The following is a 25,460-nucleotide window of genomic DNA, read 5'->3' on the forward strand; positions in this document are numbered from 1 at the left end:
TAAACTCATTTTCAAACGTTTGGGAACTAAGATCACTCACCCTTCATTTTAGAAGCCCATGTTCCCCATGAAGCCATTCCAGAGTACTGAGAGAAAAACGGGTGGCATCTCCTGGCAGCCTCCACCTCAGCTTATGAGCCCCCTTCCACTTCTCTTTCTGTTTCAGAGCTAAGTGCTCCTGGATGTATATGTGACATAAACACGTCCATCTGCTTATTGATCTCTTCTTTGTTTTCCCACCTCCTCATGGGGAGCACTAAACAGGAGAGACAATGGTTTGACACATCTTTCCTTGGGGTAGAGTGTGGATGGGACACCATATTCCTCTCTGGCAGTGCTCAGGAATCAAGGCCTATCTGGTCAGGTGAATAAACCTTTACTGACTGTCACTCTGTAACAGGAACCCCTGCCTGTTATAGGCTCCCAGTCTGTTGGGGGCACCTCATTCATAATCTGATCTTCTCAATATAATGTGGCACTGTAATGCAGCGTTTGGAATGGGATGGCTGTGGTAGGTCCCACCCATCCCCTGTTTCACTCTACTCTGCACCCTGTACCCCCTTCTCATGCCCAGAAAGGCAGGACTTACCCCACTTATCTCCCACCAGGACAGGACAGCCAGCATGAAGTGTGTCACTGTCCCCTTCACCACTCCTGTGCAGGTTCCACCAAAACAGTGCTGCATTCTGAAACAAGAGGGCCCAGCCCCAGGGAGGGTCAGCCCAGAACCTCAGTCCTCGGGAAGCACATACTAAGGACAAATGCAGGCATGTCACTGAAGAAGCCTTTCCATGCAGTCTGGGGGCAATGCATGCATAAAATGGCACAAAATAGCATAAGTTGCCATTTACTCCTTCGTGCATGGGTCACTGACAGAGTCCCCTGCACCCCAGGTCCTGGGGCTGCAGGGACAAATCACGTCCAGTTCTGCTCTCCAGGAGCTCACAAGAAACAGACATAAAACAGACCTGAACAAGACAGCATGGTGAGTTCTGGGAGAAAGGTGAGCACATTTGTCATTGGGTCACTGAGGAGAAACACCCAACAAAACCACAAGGTGGAACAAAATATCCCCATACAGCCAAGCATGTCATTAACTCAGAAGCTTTTCCTCCCTCAGGCACTTATGATTAACACTTTCAGGGAGCAGGCAGTATCATAATCCCCAGTTTCCTAGCAAAGAACTTGAGGCCCAGGGCTTTAAATAATGCAATAAAAGAAGGAGCAAAGTGAGGACTCAAGCCCAGGTGTTCTGACGCTAAATCCTGTATGTTTTTCCCCCATACACGGCTTCTTTGCCGTATCTACTTCCTGTAGTCAAATTACTTTAACCTTGGTCCTCAAAGTAGACAAAACTCCAGGTCATGAAGAGCTTTCCAGGATGCATTGGCAGTCTCTATGTTCCTAAGCCTACAAGAGGCGTCAAGCTCCTGAGCATTCAGAGATACCTGGCATTGATTTATCGAATGCTCAGGATGTGCCAGGCACTGTACTACCTGCTTTACAGGAATGATCTCGTTTAGTTATCTTCATTTCATTCCTAAATTAGGTAAGGGCTGCCAGGGAGTTGGACTGATCTGAAATTTGGAGGAAATACTCATTCATGAAGCAAACCTCTTAGACTCAGTTCTCCTCACTGCCTATCCTTTCCAAATCCCTATTGCAACATCATAATGCCTGCTGACGTCTCTGTAAACTCCTGGATCAAAGGGCTATGAATTTCCCTCTGCACCCTCCGTGCCTCTAGCTCTCAATGTGGACTGAACTAATGATGGAAGGAACTAGATGCTGTAGAGGATCCAAAGTAAATAAAACAGAGCTCTTATCTTGAGGAGCTGTACTGTGACAGGGAAGACAGACATGTAATCATCTACTTGCAATATAAGTGTAAATAAAATAAAAAATAGAGGCACAAGTGACGAGCATGTGTGCGGTAGTAAAGAAGACTATGGGATGATCTGTGATTCTGGGAATTGGGGAAGACCTCTTTTTGGCCCTCCTCCCAGGAATGGGCTTGCAAGCACAGACAGCGTGAAGGTTAGAGGGTAAGCGCCGCACTCCCTCAACCCCGTCTTCTGGGACCAGGGCCCCACTCACTCTAACCACAGGCACGCTGAGGTTGGCATAGATGAAGGCTGTGGCTCCTCCAGCTTCCACCGAGCTCAGCTACAAGACCAGAGGAAGAAGCCCGAGTTAAAACTGCCACCGACTTCCCTACCCTGTCATATGATGTCACATCTGCATAGATTCCTTCTCATGGTCTTTTCTTCAACTCTGAGAGAAATACTTGAAAGACAATCATCCAACTCAGGAGGAACTTCGGGAGCCTACTCAATGGCATTGGTGTTTGCCTACAGGGCCACAAGAGGACAATGTTTTGGTATTCTTCCTTTCTTTCCCTTCCAGCTAACATCCTTATTGAGGGCTACAATAAGTAGATTCAAACTTTTTGACTGAGACCCTTAGGAAAAAATACATTTTAAATAATGACCCAAGACACACACACATACACACACACACACACACACACACACATACACACACACACCTCCTGAAATATAATTGTCATAAAACATTCTTAATATCTGAGATAGCTTCTGATCTTCTCTATTTTATTTTATTCTATTCTGTCATAAAACATTCTTACTATCTGAGATAGCTTCTGATCTTCTCTATTTTATTTTATTCTATTCTAGTGTGGTTCTCTTAAATGCTCATCAGAACCACTAAATTAATCTCACCACCTATAATGGATCATGACTTGTGGCTTGAAACCCAGTTTAGACTATGATTCTTCTTGAAAGCTGGGCATCATAGGAACTACTTATTACACCTTTGGCATATTCTCCAGATCACTCTGCTCCTCTCCAGGGAACCCAAGCTAAGGAGTTTCATCACTGGTCTGTTCTAGGACTATGGATATGTTTTCTTAATGTGAAGCTTTTTTTCTGGTTGTCACAGAAATATATAATAATTGTAAACTGTTATAAAACAGGAAAATATTTTTAAATAACAATAATTATCATTGTACCATCCAGAAAAAAGTTATAGTTTACATAGTGATAGTTGACATTTATTGGGCACTGACTATATGCTAAAAGTTACACTATGTCCTTGCAAATATATTATCTAATTTATTCCTCAGAACAATCCTAGGAGTTACAATCGTTATTATTTTTAACTCTTCACATTTTATAGATAAAGAAACCAAGTCTCAGAGAGCTTAAGCACTTTATAAAAGGTCACATGACTCTTCCATGATGGAGTCAGGATTTGAGCTGAGCTGGTGCCATGTGACTACAAAGTCCCTGCTCATAACCATCATGCTACACATTTGGAAATTTAGGTCATATCCAAATGTTTACTATTATAAACAACACTGCACTGAACAACTTAATGAAAAAAAAATCATTTTGCATTTTGGATTGTTTTCATAGGAAAGAGTCTTGGCACTAGTATTATGGGGTCAAAAGGACATGCATAAGTTTCATACTTCTTATACATTTTGCTAAGTTATTTTTTCAGCAGTTGCATCACACAAGAGTGCCAGTTTTACCTCACGCTGCCTAGCATTATCTACCAGAAGGTTCATGCTCTGTAATCTTATGGCAGTCAGATCCTGGCACATTTACTTGTGTTACAGAGCAAGAGGTATAGGAGGTAGGACGCTGGCCCTTGGTAGATGCAAGTGAACTGACATGGTGATTTGGAACCTGGAAATGGCAGTGGTGACTATTAGCATTCCTTGGCTCTCCCTGTAGCACACTGGGAAAGCCGATGAGAACAACAATTGGCTCCTTGTGTTCAGGTAACAAATTAGATTATTCTATTCTAGCCCTTGTCAGTAAGGGGCAACCTGGACTTTCCTGCATTCTTTTACCTGTGGTTTTACAATATGGTGGAAAGGAATGACATAGCCAACACATTAAAAAGAAAATCGGATTCTGCATGCAATGAAGCTCATGAGCACGGCATGGGCTGTAAGAACAGTGGGAAAGGGAGAGAAATCTTCCGTCTGTATACCTTCTACTATTTTGTACTGGGGCTGATCTTTTTTTTTTTTTAATAGAGACAGGGTCTCACTATGTTACCCAGGCTGGACTCGAACTGCTGGGCTCAAGCGATCTTCTTGCTTGAACCTGCCAAGTAGCGGGGACTACAGGTGCACACCACCGCACCCAGCTTGGGACTGATCTTATGTACAATCTGAGCAGAAAATCACCAACTGGACTTCAACTCAATCCTCTGTACTTCTTAAAGATTATTTTCTCCCTATAAAATCAGTCTTAGGTTTCCCACAAACCTTAACATTTGTCTTGAGAAATGTTTGTCTTGAAATTGTCTCGAGAAATCCCAACCTGAAGATGAAAGACTTGGGCATAATCTAGCACTTCCCTGGTCCCATGATACTGATTCCCCTTTATGAGACCCTTTCCTTTAATTGCTCTGTGGGATACAATGACAGAAACATACAGTATGGAACCTTCCAGAGTGACATCCCTCCTTACATTATCTCATCAGACCCTCACAACAACACTGTGAGGAAGCACAGGGCAAAAAGTGAGCTCAAATAATAGATGTAATCTGTGCTGAGGCCACATAGTAAGTGGCAAAATCAGGATTAGGTCAACTGACTCCAAATCCAAAGTGTATTCCATTCCACTCTGTCTCAAATACTTAAAACCCAAATGCACATGCATGCACACGCATGTGAAAGTGCATGAGAGTGCATGCGCGCACATACACACACACACACACACACACACACACACACATATGCATTTGCCATTTAAAATTACTGGGCTCTTATACCCACGCTACTTTCGCTATAGTAACTGGGGCCCTGTAACCAGGGAACCAGCCATAGGAGATATTGAGGGGATAAAGAACGGAGATATATTGTGCCCTAGATGCCCTGTTTTTTGGCAGCAGTTCATTCTTTCGCCGTCTGTGACCTCCCATAACAGCTGGAGTGATCAACCAGAGATGCAACCAACTGCAGCTCCAAGATGTGTCCCCTGCCTGATAGCTGACCTCAGAATGATCAGAATGAGGCCAGACACCATTGTAAGTGGAAGCCTTCCAGTTCCATAGGAAGTACAGAACTGAGCCACATAGAGAAACACACTGGAATTGCTGGCATTAAAGACTACACAGAATGCTGGCCTCTGACTGCCCTTTCTTGGCTGTCCTGTGGAGACCAGAGACAGTCCTAATAGAAGAGGAAAAGCTGGGGTGAGGGATGTCTGCTATTCTAATGAGGCTGAAACAAGGACTTCATCTTTGGTTGTTATATAGAGCCCTTATATATGTTTGTCCCTTCAGTTAACAGTAAGGTATCTCTTCTAATAAGTGATTAATTCTAATATTCTCTTCCAGTGACAGGTGATTGGAAGCTTGTCCATAGAGACGAAAGTAAACCCACATGATCTGAAGGGAAGGGGACAGGTGAGATGATACAGACTGGGGCCGAATCCTGATCAGGCCAGGAATTAGGAGAGAAGTACAATTTATTGGTTTATTTTGAAAGGGGAGTCATGGAGATTTTACTGAAGATTTTATAGAGAGATAAGGCAGAGAATTTTCACTAAACATCAGAGGCAGCACTTGCTGAATTTCTCTCAGTGTCTCTGTTCTTCCCTCTTGTAAATCTGCTGCCTCATTCCTCATCCATCTCCCTCCCCACAGCCCCACAACCTCATCTATGGGTTGTTTTTCAACACTGATTAGTCCATGAGACCTCAAGGACACAGATTCTCAGATCCTCCTCCTGTGTTGTTCAAGTCCCTCTATCTCTTGGCCTTCAGTGGAGCTCCACTTCCCATCCTAATCCACTGCCCATACCAAGGTCATATTTAGATTTACACACTGTCAGCCTCTTTGAGGGTAGAAACCTTGTCTTGTATTTCTTTATATCTCCTACAGTGCCTATCAAAAATGCTGTCTGAAATTCGCAAAATTCCTGGAGATTTTTGCGCTGAGTACCAGATAAAATCAATACATGAAATTGCTTTGAAAACAATAAAATAAAGTAGAGCTACAGTCAGTCATGAAGTAAAAAGCCCAGAGCAATACTCACATAGATCATAAATGTTGCAACTCGGTTTCCTGACTTCATTCTGTAGAGGGGGCTGCTTGGTGACTGAGAAAAAAAAAACAGAACATATTATTTTATGCAGATGGCACCAGAGGGACAGGCAGGATTCCACTATTAATACAAACAGAAGTAAAATGGGGGCATCAAAGATGGGATATAGTTCTGATATACACCTACTGGAGTATGTGCCCATCTTTGCTGGCAGGTACTCAATACAATTTTTTTTTTACTAATTTATTAGATACTTATATAAAAGAATTGTCTACTACCAAACAGAACTACTTGTCAGTAGTGAAAGTACTATATGAGGGGTTAATTGCACCTTTGAGTTCTCTGTGAAATATAGAAATTAATATATAAAATATTACAGACAATTATTCTGTAGGAATACCAAATCATAAGGCCAGAGTTCCAATTACTTGCTGAAGAGACATACTCTTTTTTTTTTGTCATGGAACAGTTTGAGATATGATTTATATTCCATAAAATTCACCCCTTGTAAGCCTACTGTTCAATGAGTTTTAGTAAATTTTAACAGTCGTCCAATCATTCCCACAATTGAAGTTTAGAACACAGAACACTTCCATCTGCTGAAAAGCTCCTTCATGCCAGTTAGGAGTCAATCCCTGCTCCCACCTCCAACCTCAGGCAACCCACTTATCTGCTTTCTCTCTATAGCATTCCATTGTGCAGATATATCAAAATTTGTTTATCCGTTCACCTGTTGACAGACATCTGGGCTGTTTCCAATTCTTGTTTTTTTTTTTTTTTTTTTTTTTTTGAGATGGAGTCTCACTCTGTTGCCCAGGCTGGAGTGCAGTGGCACGATCTCAGCTCACTGCAACCTCTGCCTCCCAGGTTCATGCCATTCTCCTGCCTCAGCCTCCCAAGTAGCTGGGACTACAGGCGCCTGCCACCATGCCCAGCTAAATTTTTTTTTTTTTGTATTTTTAGTAGAGACGGGGTTTCACTGTGTTAGCCAGGATGGTCTCGATCTCCTGACTTCGTGATCTGCCCGCCTTGGCCTCCCAAAGTGCTGGGATTACAGGCGTGAGCCACCGTGCCTGGCCCCAATTCTTGGTTATTACAAATAAAGCTACTATAAACTTTTCTGTACAAATGTTTGTAGACACATATTTTCTTTTTCTTTTGGGTAATATACATAGGTGTGAAATGGCTGGATCATAAGTAGGTGAATCTTAAACTTTTTAAGAAACCGTCAAACTTTTTTCCAAAGTGTCTGTATAATTTTGCATTCCCACTAGCAGTGTATGAGAGCTTCAGTTCCTCCACATCCTCACCACCACTTGGTATAATCTTATTTTATTGTAGCCATCATAAGAGAGTGCAGTGCTATCTCATTGTGGTTTTAATTTGCATTTCCCTAATGATGTTGAGCATCTTTCCATATGTTTCTTAGCCATTCATTTATCCTTTTTGGAGAGGTGCCTACTCAAATAACTTTCTGTCCATTAAAAAAAATTGAATTATCTTATTACTGAGTTATAAAAGTTCTATAGATATTTTGGATACAAGTTCTTTACCAAATATATGATTTGCAAATATTTTCTCCTAGTTGGTGGCTTGTCTTTTCCTTTTCTAATGATGTTTTTTGAAAAGCAAAGAATTTTAATTTGATAAGGTCCAATTTATCAGTTGTTTTCTTCTTTTATGGATCATACTTTGGTGTCATATCTAAGAAATCTTTGCCTAACCTGTGGTCACAAAAATTTTCTCTTATGTTTTCTTCTAGAAGTTTTATAGTTTTACATTTACATCTATGATCCATTTTGTGTTAATTTTTATATATGGTGTAAGGTAAGGGTGCAAAGTCATTATTATTTTGCAGAGAGATATTAAATTGTTCCAATACTGTCTATTGAAAAGATTGTATTTTCTTCATTGAATTTCCTTGGCACCTTTGTCAAAACCAATTGATCATAAATGTGTTGGTTTGTTTCTGGACTCTGTTCTGTTCCATTGACATATGTGTCTCTCCTTACACTGGTACCACACTGCCTTGATTCCTGTAGCTCTATATTAAGTTTTGAGATCAGATAGTGTATGTCCTCCAATTTGTTCTTCTTTTTCAAAATTGTTTTGGCTGCTCTAGGTTTTTTGCATTTCCATATACATTTTAGGATCAGCTTGCTAATTTCTACAAAAATAAACCTCCTGGAATTTTTATAAAGCTGGGGTTCAATTTATAGATCAATTTTGGGGAGGTCATTTTAATCCTCAATAACTACTGGGTATCTACCCAAAGGACAAGAAAGTATTATATTACAGAAAAAACACCTGCACCCAGATATTTATTGCAGCACTATTCACAACAGCAAAGTCATGGAACCAACCTAAATGTCCATCGATGGTTGATTTGATAAAGAAAATAAGGTATATATACATAACGGAATACTATCCAGCCATAAAAAGAATGAAATAATTTCCTCTGCAGCAACATGGATGGAGCTGGAGGCCATTATCCTAAGTGAACTAACTCAAAAGCAGAAGATAAGATATTGCATGTCCTCACTTATAAGTGGGGGCTAAACAATGGGTACACATGGACATAAAGATGGAGGTAACAAACACTGGAAACTCCAAAATGGGGGAGGGTGAAAGGGGAGTGAGAGTTGAAAAATTACATGTCAGGTAAAACATTCAATAGTTGGGTGATGGGTACACTAGAAGTGTGGTCCCCACCATTACACATGCAATACCCATATAACAAGTATGGCTGGGTGCAGTGGCTCACTCCTGTAATGTCAGCACTTTGGGAGACTGAGGTGGGAGGATCGCTTGAGCCCAGGAGCTCAAGACAAGCCTGGGCAACATAGCAGGACCTTGTCTCTACAAAAAAATTTTTTTTAAATTAGCCAGGTGTAGTCCTAGAGCTACTTGGGAGGCTGAGATGGGGGGATCACTTAGCCCAGGAGTTCAAGGCTGCAGTGAGCTATGATGGTGCCACTACACTGCAGCCTGGGCAACAGAGCAAGATCCTGCCTATAAAGAAAAAAATAAATACATAAATAAATACGTAAATAAAAAACAAGCACATGTACCCCGTGAATCTAAAATTTTAAAAAAATTATTTGCTATTGTCAGCAAAGATGGCCAGTTGAGATCATGAGGCTAGAAGAGTTACTGGAGGAAGGACAATCCTCACTAGGAAGTCCCTGAGTGGAGCAGTCAGATGATTCCATGACAAGCCACATTCTTCCCTCACCAGCAAACTTTAGAAGGGAGATGGTGGCAGACAAGAAAATGAGTCAGCAACAATATGCTTGAAACTAAGGCTTTCAGATATTTCTGGAAAAAGAACCTTTGTTCTAAGATTTCACTTAGTATTCCCTGAGAGCCTACAAGAGCTCTGCCTCAGAGAAATAAATAATGCCCTGGCTCCCTACCCCAGGGGATTGGTCATTGACTCCACCATTACCGTAGCATGGTCAAAGTGAGGCTCATAGTGTCCTCCGATGCCATAGTTCACCACCTGCAGATACTCTGCATAGGGAGGCCGGACATCAAGGCCTGTGAGGGCAGCAATGCGGTGGTTGAGGGTCACCAGTTTTGGGTCAACAGTGTCCTTCAGCCAGGCACTAAAACACACCACAGATTGAAGCATCAATGATCTGTTGCCCGAAATGACTAAATGACGTATCTGAATGAATGAATAAACAAATGAATTATGTTAATTGCCAGAAGGAAGGATGGAAGGAAGGAGGAAAGAGAGGGAGGGAAGACAGACATAAATGCCTAATTACCTATGCATTCCTCATGTTAAGTCTGCCCAGTCCACTTTGTTCTCTACCTCAACAATCTCACAGCATTGAGATACAAAGAGGAATAAGACAAAACCCCTGCCTTCAAAGCTGCTATGGTGTAGAGACATCTGAATAGAGGGACCCGGGTACAGTGGGAAAAGCTTGTGATTTAGAGAAATGTGACGAGTCCCTGATCCTCTGTGATCCTAAGTCAAGTATTTAACCATTAACCTCTCTAAGGGTCAGTGTGTTGTCTATAAAATTGGGATGATAATAATATCTACTTCACAGACTTATAAAGATTGTGAGAGGCAATGCTTATGAAGACACTTTGTGAACTATACATTAGTGTTACTTTTAAACACAGGAAAATCTCTGCTCTACTGCAAGACAAGCCAGGATAGGGCAAAGGCCAAACAGCAGAGTTCAGTCTCTTTTCCTGAATGTCTTGTTGAGGTTCTGACAAAGTGGCAACTTTGGAATCAGAATTTACGTCCCTGGGAAGTGAGGAAGTGCTCCCTAAAGCCAGTGGGTCTCCTGGGGAGACGATAAGGCTCTGAGGGAACAGCCTTGGCATGATATGGAAGACCATTTCTTTGCTCTTTGCTTTTGATGGATTAGTGTGTTCATTCTTTCAAATAGAGTGCAAGCAGAGTGCTATGCCACATGCTCTTAGGTTACAGAGATCCCCAAGACAGAGCTATTGCCTTCTAAGAGCTCATGGATTATGGGGGAAAGGACAAACACAAATATAACTAAGAACAAAGTAAGGTACAGTGAAAAATTGAGAAACAGACTTTAAAGTGCTGGGAAGCACAGAGGAAGGAGAAGTTCATTCCAGTGGGGCACTCAGGTAAGATAGTGACATTTAAGCCAAATTTTGAAGAGTGCATAAAATTTCAATAGATGGAAAAGATGTAGGAGTATTCCAGCCTGAAGAAACAGCATAAGCACAGACATGGAGGTGTGGCAATAAATTATGAATAAGGAGATAGGAAGAAGTAACGGGAGATACAGCTGGAGAAGCAGGCTCAGGGCATGACGTAGAAAACTGAAAACACTGTGATATGGAATCTGGACTTTATGGATAATGGGTACTCAGTGAAGGTGTATGAGCAGGAAAATGATTTGGCAATTAGAAGTTCCCTGGTGACCTTTGGGAGACCAGCTCCAGCGAAGTTGTGAGGACAGAACCAAAAGTCAAAGAGTGGAAGAGTGATGCAAGTGGAGAAAGAAAGTAGTTTCTTGTTCGGAAAAGGGAAGAAAATACCACCTGCTCCCCTGGAAGCAATTAACCCAAGGCTGAATTTTCTCTCTGACACTAGAATATCAGAAAGGTTAGAAAAAGCAATGAGGCTGAGGTCATAGGGACCTTCCATAGGTTAGAGAATAACTACTAATATGAAAGGCCCTTAATGTACCAGACCAAGTAAGTTAAGCCAAAGGATTCTGAATCACAGCTTTCATCACTCACCTCCCTTCTCAGACAGCACAAACTGATCGCCATCCTGAGGTCTGGCCTCTCCCCAAGGATGCTGACGTCACTGTCTCACATGTCTTTGGTGGATGTAAGTAAAGGGCTGCAGTGGGGGGTGGGCAGGGCTGGAGGGGTGGGATAAAGGTGGGCTCTCACAGCTGAATCTGCTCCTCTACAGAAGCCATCAGGGCCAGAGAGTCTATTTGTCCTTCTGGTCTCATTGTTGGCAAGTCATGCTTTCAATATGAGTCAGGAGGTGGGAATTGAATCTTGTAAAGTTAAATTACAAATGTGGACAGGACTGTATCTTCTGGAAAAGCAATCCTGTTTAGGAGAACAACTATAGACATATTTTTTGGTTTACGGCAGGGAGCTCTTCCAAGTCTCTCTCGAATGGCCTTCTAGTTAAACCCTCAGATGATCTAACAACCTGGGAAAGGGGAGTGGAAACTTCACCCTCTTAAAAAGAATGTACAGCTATAAACGTGAACTAGGGATTCTCCACCTCTGGCGGTCCCTGAATGGCTGTTGCTGACTGGCAGTCAGCTATGCTACGGCCCGAGGGTGGGCAGCAGGTATGACCAAGGAAGGGCCCTTCTTACCTTTTGCTGATGCGGTACTCCACTTGTAACTGCTTCTCCCCTGATGCCACCACTGACCTCTGTAGCTGGTGGGAAGAACGTAAGACAAAGTCCAAGTGGTTATGATGCAAAAGGAAAGTTTTGTCACTTCCACAGACATATTTCTCTCTTAAGCATCAACATAACAGATGCCAGTTCCTCCTTAATTAGAGGACATTTTGCATGTGGGACTAATTTAGTGACAGCTATCAATCCTGAAAATAAAAGATCATAAGTGACCAAAGATCGTAGAGTTGAAAATAACCTTTAACACTGTGTCTAGTCGACAGTAAGCACTCAATAAAAGTTTGCTGAGTTGAATTTAACTGTTATTTGAATCCCTTTTGTATCTGCAAGACTGTGAGTTAGGTAAGAACAGGGGCTATTTCTCATTCGTCTTTGTTTCCCAGGGTCAGGCACAGGGCCTGACCTATGGTAAGCACTTCGTAAGTGTTTGTCGAATTAAATGAACACCTCAAGCAACAGGAAACTCTCTACACTCAGAGGCAGCCTGCTCCTTTTGAATATTCTAATGAAAGCCTTTCCTTACAGAGAATCAGAGTCTGTTTTTGCTACCACTACTTTTTTAAAAAATTGATATATAATAGTTACAGATGTTGAGGATACTTGTGAGATTTTCATAGCTGCAACTGCCTTGATTATGAAAAGACAACAACAGTTTTGATAACACTAGTTTAACTAAATGCCTCTCTTTTGTTCTGAATGTCTAGGTATAGCATTTAAATTATTATTATTATTATCTTTAGAGACAGGATCTTGCTCTGTTGCCCAGGCTGGAGTGCACTAGTACGATCATAGCTCACTACAGCCTCCAACTCCTAGACTCAAGCAATCCTCCCACCTCAGCCTCCCAAATAGCTGGGACCATAGGCACATGCCACCAAACCTGGCTAATTAAAAAAAAAATGTTTTTGTAGATACGGGGTCTTGTTTTGTTGCCCAGGCTGGTCTTGAACTTCTGGTCTCAAGGGATCCTCCCACCTCGGCCTCCCAAAGTGCTGGGATTACAGGAATGAGCCACCATACTGGGCCTAAATTATTTTTAAATAAAGTGTCTCCTAATTGCAAAATCCAGGGACAGAAAGAGAAATATTATTTATTTATATGAGGGTAAACATGTCTACTTCTGCCTCTGTCATCAGAATGTCAGCTCATGAGGGCAAGGACTTGGCCTTTTTTCAGTGCTGTATCCCCAGGGTCCATTCAACACCTGGTGGTGGAGTAGGTGCTTAGTACTGGTTAAATAAACAAATGAATGAAACAGGGCACTGCCCTTAAAGGCACTCACAGGGCTCAGACCCAGCTCTGGTGCTTCACAGGCAGGCAGAGCAGTGCCTGGGGCAATGAGCTACACAGACAGAAGCTCTTTCCCTTCTCTGAAGCTTCCATAATGTCATTGTCCCTCCTGCTAAACCAGATAGACAGTCTTGGAAAAGCCTCTTCCTTTCCTTGGGCCTGTTTCCCCATCTAAATTCTGCACAGCAAAAGAAACTACCATCAGAGTGAACAGGCAACCTACAAAATGGGAGAAAATTTTCGCAACCTACTCATCTGACAAAGGGCTAATATCCAGAATCTACAATGAACTCAAACAAATTTACAAGAAAAAAACAACCCCATCAAAAAGTGGGCGAAGGACATGAACAGACACTTCTCAAAAGAAGACATTTATGCAGCCAAAAAACACATGAAAAAATGCTCACCATCACTGGCCATCAGAGAAATGCAAATCAAAACCACAATGAGATACCATCTCACACCAGTTAGAATGGCAATCATTAAAAAGTCAGGAAACTACAGGTGCTGGAGAGGATGTGGAGAAATAGGAACACTTTTACACTGTTGGTGGGACTGTAAACTAGTTCAACCATTGTGGAAGTCAGTGTGGCAATTCCTCAGGGATCTAGAACTAGAAATACCATTTGACCCAGCCATCCCATTACTGGGTATATACCCAAAGGACTACAAATCATGCTGCTATAAAGACACATGCACACGTATGTTTATTGCGGCATTATTCACAATAGCAAAGACTTGGAACCAACCTAAATGTCCAACAATGATAGACTGGATTAAGAAAATGTGGCACATATACACCATGGAATACTATGCAGCCATAAAAAATGATGAGTTCATATCCTTTGTAGGGACATGGATGAAATTGGAAATCATCATTCTCAGTAAGCTATCACAAGAACAAAAAACCAAACACCACATATTCTCACTCATAGGTGGGAATTGAACAATGAGATCACATGGACACAGGAAGGGGAACATCACACTCTGGGGACTGTTGTGGGGTCGGGGGAGGTGGGAGGGATAGCATTGGGAGATATACCTAATGCTAGATGACGAGTTAGTGGGTGCAGCGCACCAGCATGGCACATGTATACATATGTAACTAACCTGCACAATGTGCACATGTACCCTAAAACTTAAAGTATAATAATAATAATAATAATAATAATAATAATAATAAAAGTTTGGGACAAAAAAATAAAAAATAAAATAAAATGCAGCATATGAACAACATGTGCTTGCGAGTTCCTCTCATCATGTGGCTCTACAATCTTAGGAAGCAGGAAATCAGAAGGGGATTGATGTTGCCTCCATCCATTGTCCCTGGTGTCCTGTCCTGAGCCATTTGTAGAGGAGAAACTCATAGAAGAGAGATGCTCCCTTCTGTTCTTTTAGGGCAAAATCAATGGTTTAAAAACAAACAAACAAACAAACAAACAAAAAACCTAAGGAATCTCCCCCATCCCAGATTAAGGAGCCACCTTATATTTATTTCCTGTAACAATCATTAATTGTCTACCTACCAGTCACTCGTTTTTTGGAACAAAGATTTATTGGTTGTTCTCTGTGCTAAGCACTGTGCTAGGCACTGGAAAAACAATATGTTAATCCAGACAATGTCCCTGCCCCTAAGACATCTAATGGGGCCATAATAGGCAAGTATAGAATGCCATGGCAATAGAGAGAGGAGCACATAGCCCATTCTTATGAGGGACAGGGAGTCTTTCCAGGATGTCCACAAGACACACTGGAATCATACAGGTGAGAAGACAAGGGCAGTTCGTTCCAGGCAGACAGAAGAGTGTGCAGCTGGAGCGTCAAGTGCCGGGGGAGATGTGATAGAAGGGGTTGGCAGCAGCCAGGCCATGGAGACTTGTAAGCACTCAAGGGCAAAAGTGACCCAACGAAGAGTTTCAGCAAGGGCTTGAGTGGTCAGACCTGACCTTTTAAAGATTTACTCTGGCAGCAATGGGAAGAACATGGGGCAAGGCATTTGCAGAAAGATGATGCCTGCTAGTTTACAGTCTGACTGGGGAGACAGGATGCTGACCCAGGAAACTGTCAGTGATGTCAAACAACACATAAATGGCAGAATACATTTAAAAATTAAGTACCAAACAACCAGTGAGAAAAAGCTTAGAGTTCAGAGGAGGAATAGGTAATTGTATATGGCTCCAAAAAGTGCTCTGAAAAAGAACCAAAGGAGGCCAGAATGATCGGGGCTAGCGGGCCCAACGAAGGTGCAGGGCTTCAACTGAGTCTTCAAAGATGGGCAGGATGTGGTGAGAGAGAGAAGTGATGAGTGAGTGTGCTTTGGGAAAGGGACAGTGACTAGGAAGCAGAGATATTCAACACAAGCCACTGAGGCATCTGTCTTCAGTTCCCATGGGGAAGCCACTACCATGTCAGTCCAGGGCTGATTCCTGGGAGAGCCACAGACCAGACAGGCATCAGCAGCCCCAGAGAGACACGTCTAGGGGAAGGAAGTGTGCCAAGATCTGTGCATGCTAAATGGACGACATGGCCATGAACATTTAAATCAACGTCTCTGGGTGGGTCACTTCTCCCGTTACCATGGCAACAGGGCTGTTCTAAGGAAAAAGCAGCTGCTGGCCAAAAGCTACTACTGCTGGCTCACTGCAAAGCTGAACCTGTTTGCTCCAATTCACCAATGGGGCTTAATTACCTCAAAAAAGCTTCTGTGCAAAGATTCTAGACTTTCCTGGAGGGGCTTTTAGATGAAATGATGATTGCCCCTCTTCTCCCTCCAATCCATGTCTGCTGTTACAGTCTTCCTTAAAAATCAGACATGATCATGCAACTCTCCCATTAAAACTGTCCAACAGCTCTCCTGCTGCCTACAGGATAAAATCCAAACTCCCCGGCATGGCATTTATAGCATCTGCTAATGGTGTCTCACATCTAGCTTCATCTCCTATCACCTCTCGCCCCCATCCCTTGCACACTTCAGCCACCAAGCTTCTGCCCAGTCTCTGAACATACCACATATCAGGCCCTTGCACATACTGTTTTGTCTTTCTGGAATACCCTTTGCCACCTTCTTTCTCTGATAGATGTCACCTCCACAGTGAAGCCTTCCCTGATTCTTCCTCCCTTCCCCATCTCTTCTTCACCCAATTGCCTTTTCTTTAGAGGAAGCCTTGCTTTTTTATGTGCATAGCACAACTCTCTGCCCACACCTCTATGATAGCATGTATCATAGTGTAGTGTAAATATTTGTTTTTCTCCATTGTGCACTAAGTTTCCAAGAGGAAAGAACCAATACTTCATCTCACTGTAAAAGCCCAGCACCCAGGCCAGTGTCTGGCACACAGTGGGCTCTATTCTGTTGATGAATGACTAATGGCTGCCTGGATGAACTGCACATGTTAAGGGCACAATGTCTGGCTTGACAGAAATAATTCTGAGACAATATCTTTAAAGAGGCAACATGCTTATAGAGGTGCATTTTTTCTTTTTAATATTTAGCACACTTCCTAGGGGGAGGATTAAATGTCCTCTTCCCATTGACATCCAGCTTGGCTTGGTGACTTGCAGTACTTTCCCTGTGGAAGAATTAGAACCTTGCTGTTAACTGCAGTAGTGGCCACATGCTTTGCTCTGACCAGTGAAACATGGGTGGAAGTAACATCTGGCACTTCCATGCAGAAGCTTTATGAACCAGCTCATGTTTGCCATTTGTCTTTTTCCTCTTCCATGAGACTGGCAATGTCCCATACAGAGGCTGCTCTGTCAGGCTGGGTCTCCAAGTGAAGACAGTGGGATGGCCTTAATCAAAATTTAATCTAATCATGATTATAATTTAATTTAATCATGATTGTAATTTAATTATAATCATAATTACATTATAACTAAATTTTTCCTTAAAACAGCCCTGTTGCCATGGTAATGGGAGAAGTAACCCACCCAGAGATGTCTATTTAATCATTCATGGCTGTGTCGTCCATTTGGCATGCACAGACCTTGGCACACTTCCTTCCCCTAGAAGCATCTCTCTGGGGCTGCTGATGCCTGTCTGGTTTGTGGCTCTCCCAGGAATCAGCCCTGGGCTCACATGGTAGTGGCTCCCCCATGGGAACTGAAGACAGATGCCTCAGTGGCTTGTGTTGAATATCTGCTTCCTAGTCACTGTCCCTTTCCCAAAGCACACTCACTCACTTCTCTCTCTCGCCACATTCTGCCCATCTTTGGAGACTCAGTTGAAGCCCTGCACCTTCGTTGGGCCCGCTAGCCCTGATCATTCTGGCCTCCTTTGGTTCTTTTTATAACGAAATTATAATAATGATTGTAACTGAATTACAAAGTTTAATTTATAATTATATGTTATAATTTATAATTCATAAATGAGGCACAGAGATTAACAATAAAATATAATAATAATAATATACTGTAATAAAATTATGGGAAAATGACCTCTCTCTCTCAAAATATCTTATTGTACTACACTGAGAATAACTGAAACCACAGAAAGTAAAATTGCAAATAAGGGGGACTACTGTACCTCTAAGTTCTAGCTGTGGCTCTAGCTACATGTATGAGCTTAACAAGTCCCTTCCCCTCTCTGGGCCTCGGTTTCCTTTTTAACAAAATAATGAAGTTTAGCTTTCTACTCTAACTCTGTAAATTTGTGCTAGGATTTTACTCCTTGCCGCTGTCATTTCACCCTTTTCCCCACCTCTACCAATTACATAGAATGGTTGACACTTTTGAAGTGTTCTTTTTTATTTGTCTTTTTTTAGGTTAAACTTACATACAATGATATACACAGGTCTCAAGTGGACCATTTGGTGAGTTTTGACAAATGCATACAGCCACATGTACCATGTCCCTAACAAGATATTGAGAGCACATTTTCAATACCCCAGAGAATCCTCTTGCACATCATCCAGTTAATCCTTTCCCTCCAGAGGCAAGCACTATTGTGATTTTTTTCCACCATGGACTAGTTTTATGGAATGGTTGGCATTCTGAACTCCTTGGCTCTTTGAGGTGTCTAGTTGTTCAGGTCGCCTATTCTTACACTCCTGAACTCCAGGCATGTGAAGATGAAAGAGAAATTCTTGGCGGGTTCTCAGGACACTCACCCATGGTTCTGCAAGTTCTCTAATTTTCTGAGCCTCTGAGTCACTGACGAAGTCATGGTAGAGAGCAATGTAGGGCTCCAGGTGGATGACCTCCTTCCGGATGGGCTGGAGCAGCAGGTAGGCGTTGGAATTGGTCTCATAGGAACAGTAGAGGCTAGGGATCTGGTAGAGAGTGGGCTGGAAGGAAAGAATAGGATGAGCATAAGAGAAGAAGGGTCTAGGAGCAAAACTCAACTTAGGGGAACTATGGCATAAAAAAATTGGAATGCAAGAGATACAGAATGTGGTCACTCTGATGCTGCCCAAGTGAGCTTTATTGTTTTTAATGCATCAGCTCTATCCCCTCATGTTATCCCAATTCTAGCTTCTCAAACTCTAGCCAGGCCTCTTCCCCTTTCTCTTTCCCTGAGGAATCCTACCTGGGAACCCAGGGTCTGACATAGCCCCTCGTAGGTGTCTCTGGTCTGCAGGTGGGGTATATTGGGCCTCTGGATGACAGCCTCAGCTACGACGTGGTTGGGGCTCTCTGCCAAGAGCCTTTCATATTTCAAGACATTCCTGGCCATCCTCTTATTATCTGGGCCTGGAAGAAATCAGAGCAGGGAATATAAAATAGGGATTAACAAATACTGGCCCCAGGGAGTGCCACCAAGGTTTCCTCCAGCTTCACTGCTGCACAGGATGGGCAACTGGATCTCCTGAATAACTCCTCATGTCAACACACAGGAGGATGCAAGGCCCTCACTCCCAGAAGACTACCTGGTATTTTTTTTAAAAGACTGACTTGATCCTGGTAGATCTGAAGGTGCAAAGGGTTTTGGGAAGCAAAGTGGAACTTAAAACTCTTAGGCCAAGGGATCATGAAGATGGCTGCTCTGGGATACTGTGATGGTATATATGGGGAAGATGAAGCCTCATTCATTCATTCATTCTTTCACCCATCCATTCAGTAAATCTTCAGTGAACATCTACTATGTACCAGATACTGTGCTACAGGCTGACCTCTCAGAGTTTAGAGTCTAATGGAGAAAAAGGACATTAAATTATCACTTACAACAAAATATGATAAGTGCAATGAAAGAGAAGTCCAGAAAGCCAAAGCCTATTGCAAAAGGACCCAACCTATTCTTCCCCAGAGAATTGGAAGCTAATTCATTCTTGGCTCCACTAGATCTTTCAAATCTCCTAACTGGCCTAGACCCAGAGCAAAGAAGTATGGCGCAGAGGGACTCTAGACTTTGGCTCTAGACTGGATTCCCACAGGGCCCTTGGGAAACCCAATAAATCTTGTGTCTTGTTTGTGCCCACCTGTTTGTACCCACTTTGGCTGCAAGATGCCCCATGCATTGGCAGAGCTACCCGTGGCCTGCTGGCCTCTTTGCATGACTCTCAATGCATCTCAGAAGGAGGTGCTGAATTGTTCTAATGCTCCCAAAGCATCTTTCTCTGAGGAGCCCAGTGTGCTTCTAACCACAACCATCACCCTGGCAAAGGAGGAAAGGAAGGGGCAGAAATTACCATTCTGTTTTAACAAGAGAAGAAGTGAAGTTTTAGAGAATGGAAATTATAAGCCCAAACTCCAGTGAAAATATTGCAAAGCCGGAAATAAAACTGGGAATCTCAACTTGCCATGTTCTATTATCCACCCATAAAAGCACACAATTTGAGTGGATAGCAAAGATTTTAATAGATCAAGTGCAAAGAAATAAAGAAGGGTTGGATTATAATTTTGTTTGTACCACTAATTACTCATGTGTTTGTAGATACACAGCTACTTCCTTATCCTATTGTTTGCTAAATTATCAGAAGGGAATAATGTTACTAAATGGATTCATTAAAAAGTTTTATATACATGCAATTATAAAGTCCTACATGAAATACTTTATAAATATTAAAACAAAATAGTGATTTTGTATCTCATTTTAGTATCTAAATACTAAATACTCATGCCTGTAATCCCAGCATTTTGGGAGGCTGAGGCAGGTGGAACACTTGAGGCCAGGAGTTTGAGACCAGCCTGGCCAACATGGCAGAACCCCATCTCTGCTAAAAATATAAAAATTAGCTGGGCATGGTGGCACATGGCTGTAATCCCAGCTACTTGGGAGCTGAGGAACAAGAATCACTTGAACCTGGGAAGCAGAGGCTATAGTGAGCCAAGATTATGCCATTGCACTCCAGCCTGGGTGACAGAATGAGACTCTGTCTCAAAAAACAAAACCAACCAACAAACAAAAAAACCACACCCCTAAAAGCAAAAGCAAAACAAAACAAATAAATACTGTATTAAAGAAAAACCTAGGAAGCCATCTACCACTAAAATGTTAAGCAAATACATACATATAACTTTGAGGCAAACATTTCCAAGCAGATACCTGAGTTAGGAAGCATCTCCCTCCTGTTTAACTCATTTTATTGTCAGCAAGAGACTCCCTGAAGCGGGGTGATGCTGAATTCTGTGACCTACTGGCTGGGCAGGATGCATGCATCACAGAGTGAGACCTGATTTAAGGGGAAAAACTGATATCTCCCTGTGAGCAGCTGAAGTGAGCAATCCTGCTGAGTCACTTTCCTTCTTGCGTACACAGTGCACACTGATTTCATCATAGTGGACACTGATTTCATTCATTCTTGGGTCTGCTTCCAAAATCTGGGTCTTTAAAATGTCTCTGAAGAAACTGGCTCCCACTCCTGGACTTTTTCCCATTGAAGCAACACTAATATATCATTGATTGGTTGGAAGAAGGAAGGAACAGGTTGATATCTTCTCAGCATTTTCCAACTAACTTAAAAATTTCCCCCTGATGCATTGAACAGCATGTAAGATTTCACCAAAATTTGAAATGTGACCTGGATTATGAAATTAAGATAATAAAGATAGGGCCAGGCACAGTGGCTCATGCCTGTAATCCTAGCACATTGGGAGCCCGAGGTTGGGGGACCACTTGAGGTTAGGAGTTTGAGACCAGCCTGGCCAACGTGGTGAAACCCAGTCTCTACTAAGAATACAAAAATTAGCCAGGTGTGGTGGCGTGCGCCTGTAATCCCAGCTACTCGGGAGGCTGAGGCAGGAGAATCACTTGAACCCAGGAGGCAGAGGTTGCAGTGAGCAGAGATCGCGCCACTGCACTCCAGCCTGGGTGACAGAGTGAGATGCCATCTCAAAAAAAAAAAAAGATAATAAAGATAGATAGCTGTATTTCTCTTGCAGGAATTAAAGGCCAGGAGCAGAAGGGAGTTCCCCATAAGTCAGACCTGTGGCTGGCTTATCTTTTATCCATTACGTACTGTAGAGAAGAAACTCCCGAGAGAGGCTGAGGGCACACGAAACATTTCCTGCCTGTTAAAAAAAAAAAGAAAAGAAAGCATTAACTTCACTGAGGATATCTCTTCTGAACAAACCATTAAATTAAAAAAAAAAAAGATAAAATATTCTTACCATAAGTAGATAATAAGGCTCACTGAAAGGAACAGCAGACCAGAAATGCAGAGGATCTGTGGCCTCACTGCAAATCAGGTCTCACCAGTCTCCTCATTTACTAATGACTTATGACCACCCTTACCAGGCAAGGTAGGAAAATAAATGAAAATAAACCTTCTTAAAGTGCCCTCAAATCTTTTTTTGTTTTCTGTTGAATTGTTTTTTTTTTTTAATTTTATTATTATTATACTTTAAGTTTTAGGGTACATGTGCACATTGTGCAGGTTTGTTACATATGTATACATGTGCCATGTTGGTGTGCTGCACCCATTAACTCGTCATTTAGCATTAGGTATATCTCCTAAAGCTATCCCTCCCCCCTCCCCCCACCCCACAACAGTCCCCGGTGTGTGATGTTCCCCTTCCTGTGTCCATGTGTTCTCATTGTTCAATTCCCACCTATGAGTGAGAACATGGGGTGTTTGGTTTTTTGTCCTTGAGATATTTTTCTGAGAATGATGGTTTCCAGTTTCATCCATGTCCCTACAAAGGATATGAACTCATCATTTTTTATGGCTGCATAGTATTCCCTGGTGTATGTGCCATATTTTATTAATCCAGTCTATTGTTGTTGGACATTTAGGTTGGTTCCAAGTCTTTGCTATTGTGAATAGTGCTGCTATAAACATACATGTGCATGTGTCTTTATAGCAGCATGATTTATAATCCTTTGGGTGTATACCCAGTAATGGGATTGCTGGGTCAAATGGTATTTCTAGTTCTAGATCCTTGAGGAATCGCCACACTGTCTTCCACAATGGTTGAACTAGTTTACAGTCCCACCAACAGTGTAAAAGTGTTCCTATTTCTCCACATCCTCTCCAGCACCTGTTGTTTCCTGACTTTTTAATGATCGCCATTCTAACTGGTGTGAGATGGTATCTCATTGTGGTTTTGATTTGCATTTCTCTGATGGCCAGTGATGATGAGCATTTTTTCATGTGTTTTTGGCTGCATAAATGTCTTCTTTTGAGAAGTGTCTGTTCATATCCTTTGCCCACTTTTTGATGGGGTTGTTTGTCTTTTCCTTGTAAATTTGTTTGAGTTCATTGTAGATTCTGGATATTAGCCCTTTGTCAAATGAGTAGGTTGCAAAAATTTTCTCCCATTTTGTAGGTTGCCTGTTCACTCTGATGGTAGTTTCTTTTGCTGTGCAGAAGCTCTTTAGTTTAATTAGATCCCATTTGTCAATTTTGGCTTTTGTTGCCATTGCTTTTGGTGTTTTAGACATTAAGTCCTTGCCCATACCTATGTCCTGAATGGCATTGCCTAGGTTTTCTTCTAGGGTTTTTATGGTTTTAGGTCTAACATTTAAGTCTTTAATCCATCTTGAATTAATTTTTGTATAAGGTGTAAGGAAGGGATCCAGTTTCAGCTTTCTACATATGGCTAGCCAGTTTTCCCAGCACCATTTATTAAATAGGGAATCATTTCCCCATTGCTTTAGTCAGGTTTGTGAAAGATCAGATAGTTGTAGATATGCGGCATTATTTCTGAGGGCTCTGTTCTGTTCCATTGGTCTATATCTCTGTTTTGGTACCAGTAACAGGCTGTTTTGGTTACCGTAGCCTTGTAGTATAGTTTGAAGTCAGGTAGTGTGATGCCTCCAGCTTTGTTCTTTTGGCTTAGGATTGACTTGGCGATGCGGGCTCTTTTTTGATTCCATATGAATTTTAAAGTAGTTTTTTCCAATTCTGTGAAGAAAGTCATTGGTAGCTTGATGCAGATGGCATTGAATCTATAAATTACTTTGGGCAGTATGGCCATTTTCACGATATTGATTCTTCCTACCCATGAGCATGGAATGTTCTTCCATTTGTTTGTATCCTCTTTTATTTCATTGAGCAGTGGTTTGTAGTTCTCCTTGAAGAGGTCCTTCGCATCCCTTGTAAGTTGGATTCCTAGGTATTTTATTCTCTTTGAAGCAATTGTGAATGGGAGTTCACTCATGATTTGGCTCTCTGTTTGTCTGTTATTGGTGTGTAAGAATGCTTGTGATTTCTGTACATTGATTTTGTATCCTGAGACTTTGCTGAAGTTGCTTATCAGCTTGAGGAGATTTTGGGCTGAGACGATGGGGTTTTCTAGATATACAATCATGTCATCTGCAAACAGGGACAATTTGACTTCCTCTTTTCCTAATTGAATACCCTTTATTTCCTTCTCCTGCCTGATTGCCCTAGCCAGAACTTCCAACACTATGTTGAATAGGAGTGGTGAGAGAGGGCATCCCTGTCTTGTACCCGTTTTCAAAGGGAATGCTTCCAGTTTTTGCCCATTCAGTATGATATTGGCTGTGGATTTGTCATAGACAGCTCTTATTATTTTGAGATACGTCCATCAATACCTAATTTATTGAGAGTTTTTAGCATGAAGGGTTGTTGAATTTTGTCAAAGGACTTTTCTGCATCTATTGAGATAATCATGTGGTTTTTGTCTTTGGTTCTTTTTATATGTTGGATTACATTTATTGATTTGCATATGTTGAACCAGCCTTGCATCCCAGGGATGAAGCCCACTTGATCATGGTGGATAAGCTTTTTGATGTGCTGCTGGATTCGGTTTGCCAGTATTTTATTGAGGATTTTTGCATCAATGTTCATCAAGGATATTGGTCTAAAATTCTCTTTTTTGGTTGTGTCTCTGCCAGGCTTTGGTATCAGGATGATGCTGGCCTCATAAAATGAGTTAGGGAGGATTCCCTCTTTTTCTATTGATTGGAATAGTTTCAGAAGGAATGGTACCAGCTCCTCTTTGTACCTCTGGTAGAATTCGGCTGTGAATCCATCTGGTCCTGGACTTTTTTTGGTTGGTAAGCTATTGATTATTGCCTCAATTTCAGAGCCTGTTATTGGTCTATTCAGAGATTCAGCTTCTTCCTGGTTTAGTCTTGGGAGGATGTATGTGTCAAGGAATTTATCCATTTCCTCTAGATTTGATAGTTTATTTGCATAGAGGTGTTTATAGTATTCTCTGATGGTAGTTTGTATTTCTGTGAGATCAGTGGTGATATCCCCTTTATCATTTTTTATTGTGTCTATTTTATTCTTCTCTCTTTTCTTATTAGTCTTGCTAGCAGTCTATCAATTTTGTTGATCTTTTCAAAAAACCAGCTCCTGGATTCATTAATTTTTTTGAAGGGGTTTTTGTGTCTCTATTTCCTTCAATTCTGCTCTGATCTTAGTTATTTCTTGCCTTCTGCTAGCTTTTGAATGTGTTTGCTCTTGCTTCTCTAGTTCTTTTAATTGTGATGTTAGGGTGTCAATTTTAGATCTTTCCTGCTTTCTCTTGTGGGCATTTAGTGCTATACATTTCCCTCTACACACTGCTTTGAAGCTGTCCCAGAGATTCTGGTATGTTGTGTCTTTGTTCTCGTTGGTTTCAAAGAACATCTTTATTTCTGCCTTCATTTCATTATTTACCCAGTAGTCATTCAGGAGCAGGTTGTTCAGTTTCCATGTAGTTGAGCGGTTTTGAGTGAGTTTCTTAATCCTGAGTTCTAGTTTGATTGCACTGTGGTCTGAGAGACAGTTTGTTATAATTTCTGTTCTTTTACATTTGCTGAGGAGTGCTTTACTTCCAACTATGTGGTCAAT

General features: G+C 41.8%; 1 protein-coding gene across 15 annotated transcripts in view; it reads right to left on the reverse strand.

The window, feature by feature from the left end:
- The window catches only part of P4HA3 (prolyl 4-hydroxylase subunit alpha 3), a 69,420-nt gene that overhangs the window by 7,513 nt on the left and 36,447 nt on the right, over window positions 1-25,460 (reverse strand). For 3 of the 15 annotated variants that reach the window (XR_008537873.2, XR_008537870.2, XR_008537872.2), the window contains 9 exons: window positions 21,672-21,723; window positions 18,803-18,966; window positions 18,384-18,560; window positions 11,941-12,005; window positions 9,537-9,696; window positions 6,080-6,142; window positions 2,098-2,166; window positions 590-686; window positions 41-256 (listed from right to left, as the gene is read on the reverse strand). Coding sequence is in view for 7 of the 15 variants with exons in the window: in XM_054661518.2 (XP_054517493.2) it covers window positions 590-686; window positions 2,098-2,166; window positions 6,080-6,142; window positions 9,537-9,696; window positions 11,941-12,005; window positions 18,384-18,560; window positions 18,803-18,966; window positions 21,672-21,723 (847 nt within the window). In the remaining 8 variants the exon portion in view is untranslated. The other 12 variants (XR_008537871.2, XM_054661518.2, XM_001174896.7 and 9 more) reach the window with 10 other exon arrangements.

The sequence above is a fragment of the Pan troglodytes genome, chromosome 9, assembly GCF_028858775.2.
Source record: "Pan troglodytes isolate AG18354 chromosome 9, NHGRI_mPanTro3-v2.0_pri, whole genome shotgun sequence".
Classification (NCBI taxonomy): domain Eukaryota; kingdom Metazoa; phylum Chordata; class Mammalia; order Primates; family Hominidae; genus Pan; species Pan troglodytes.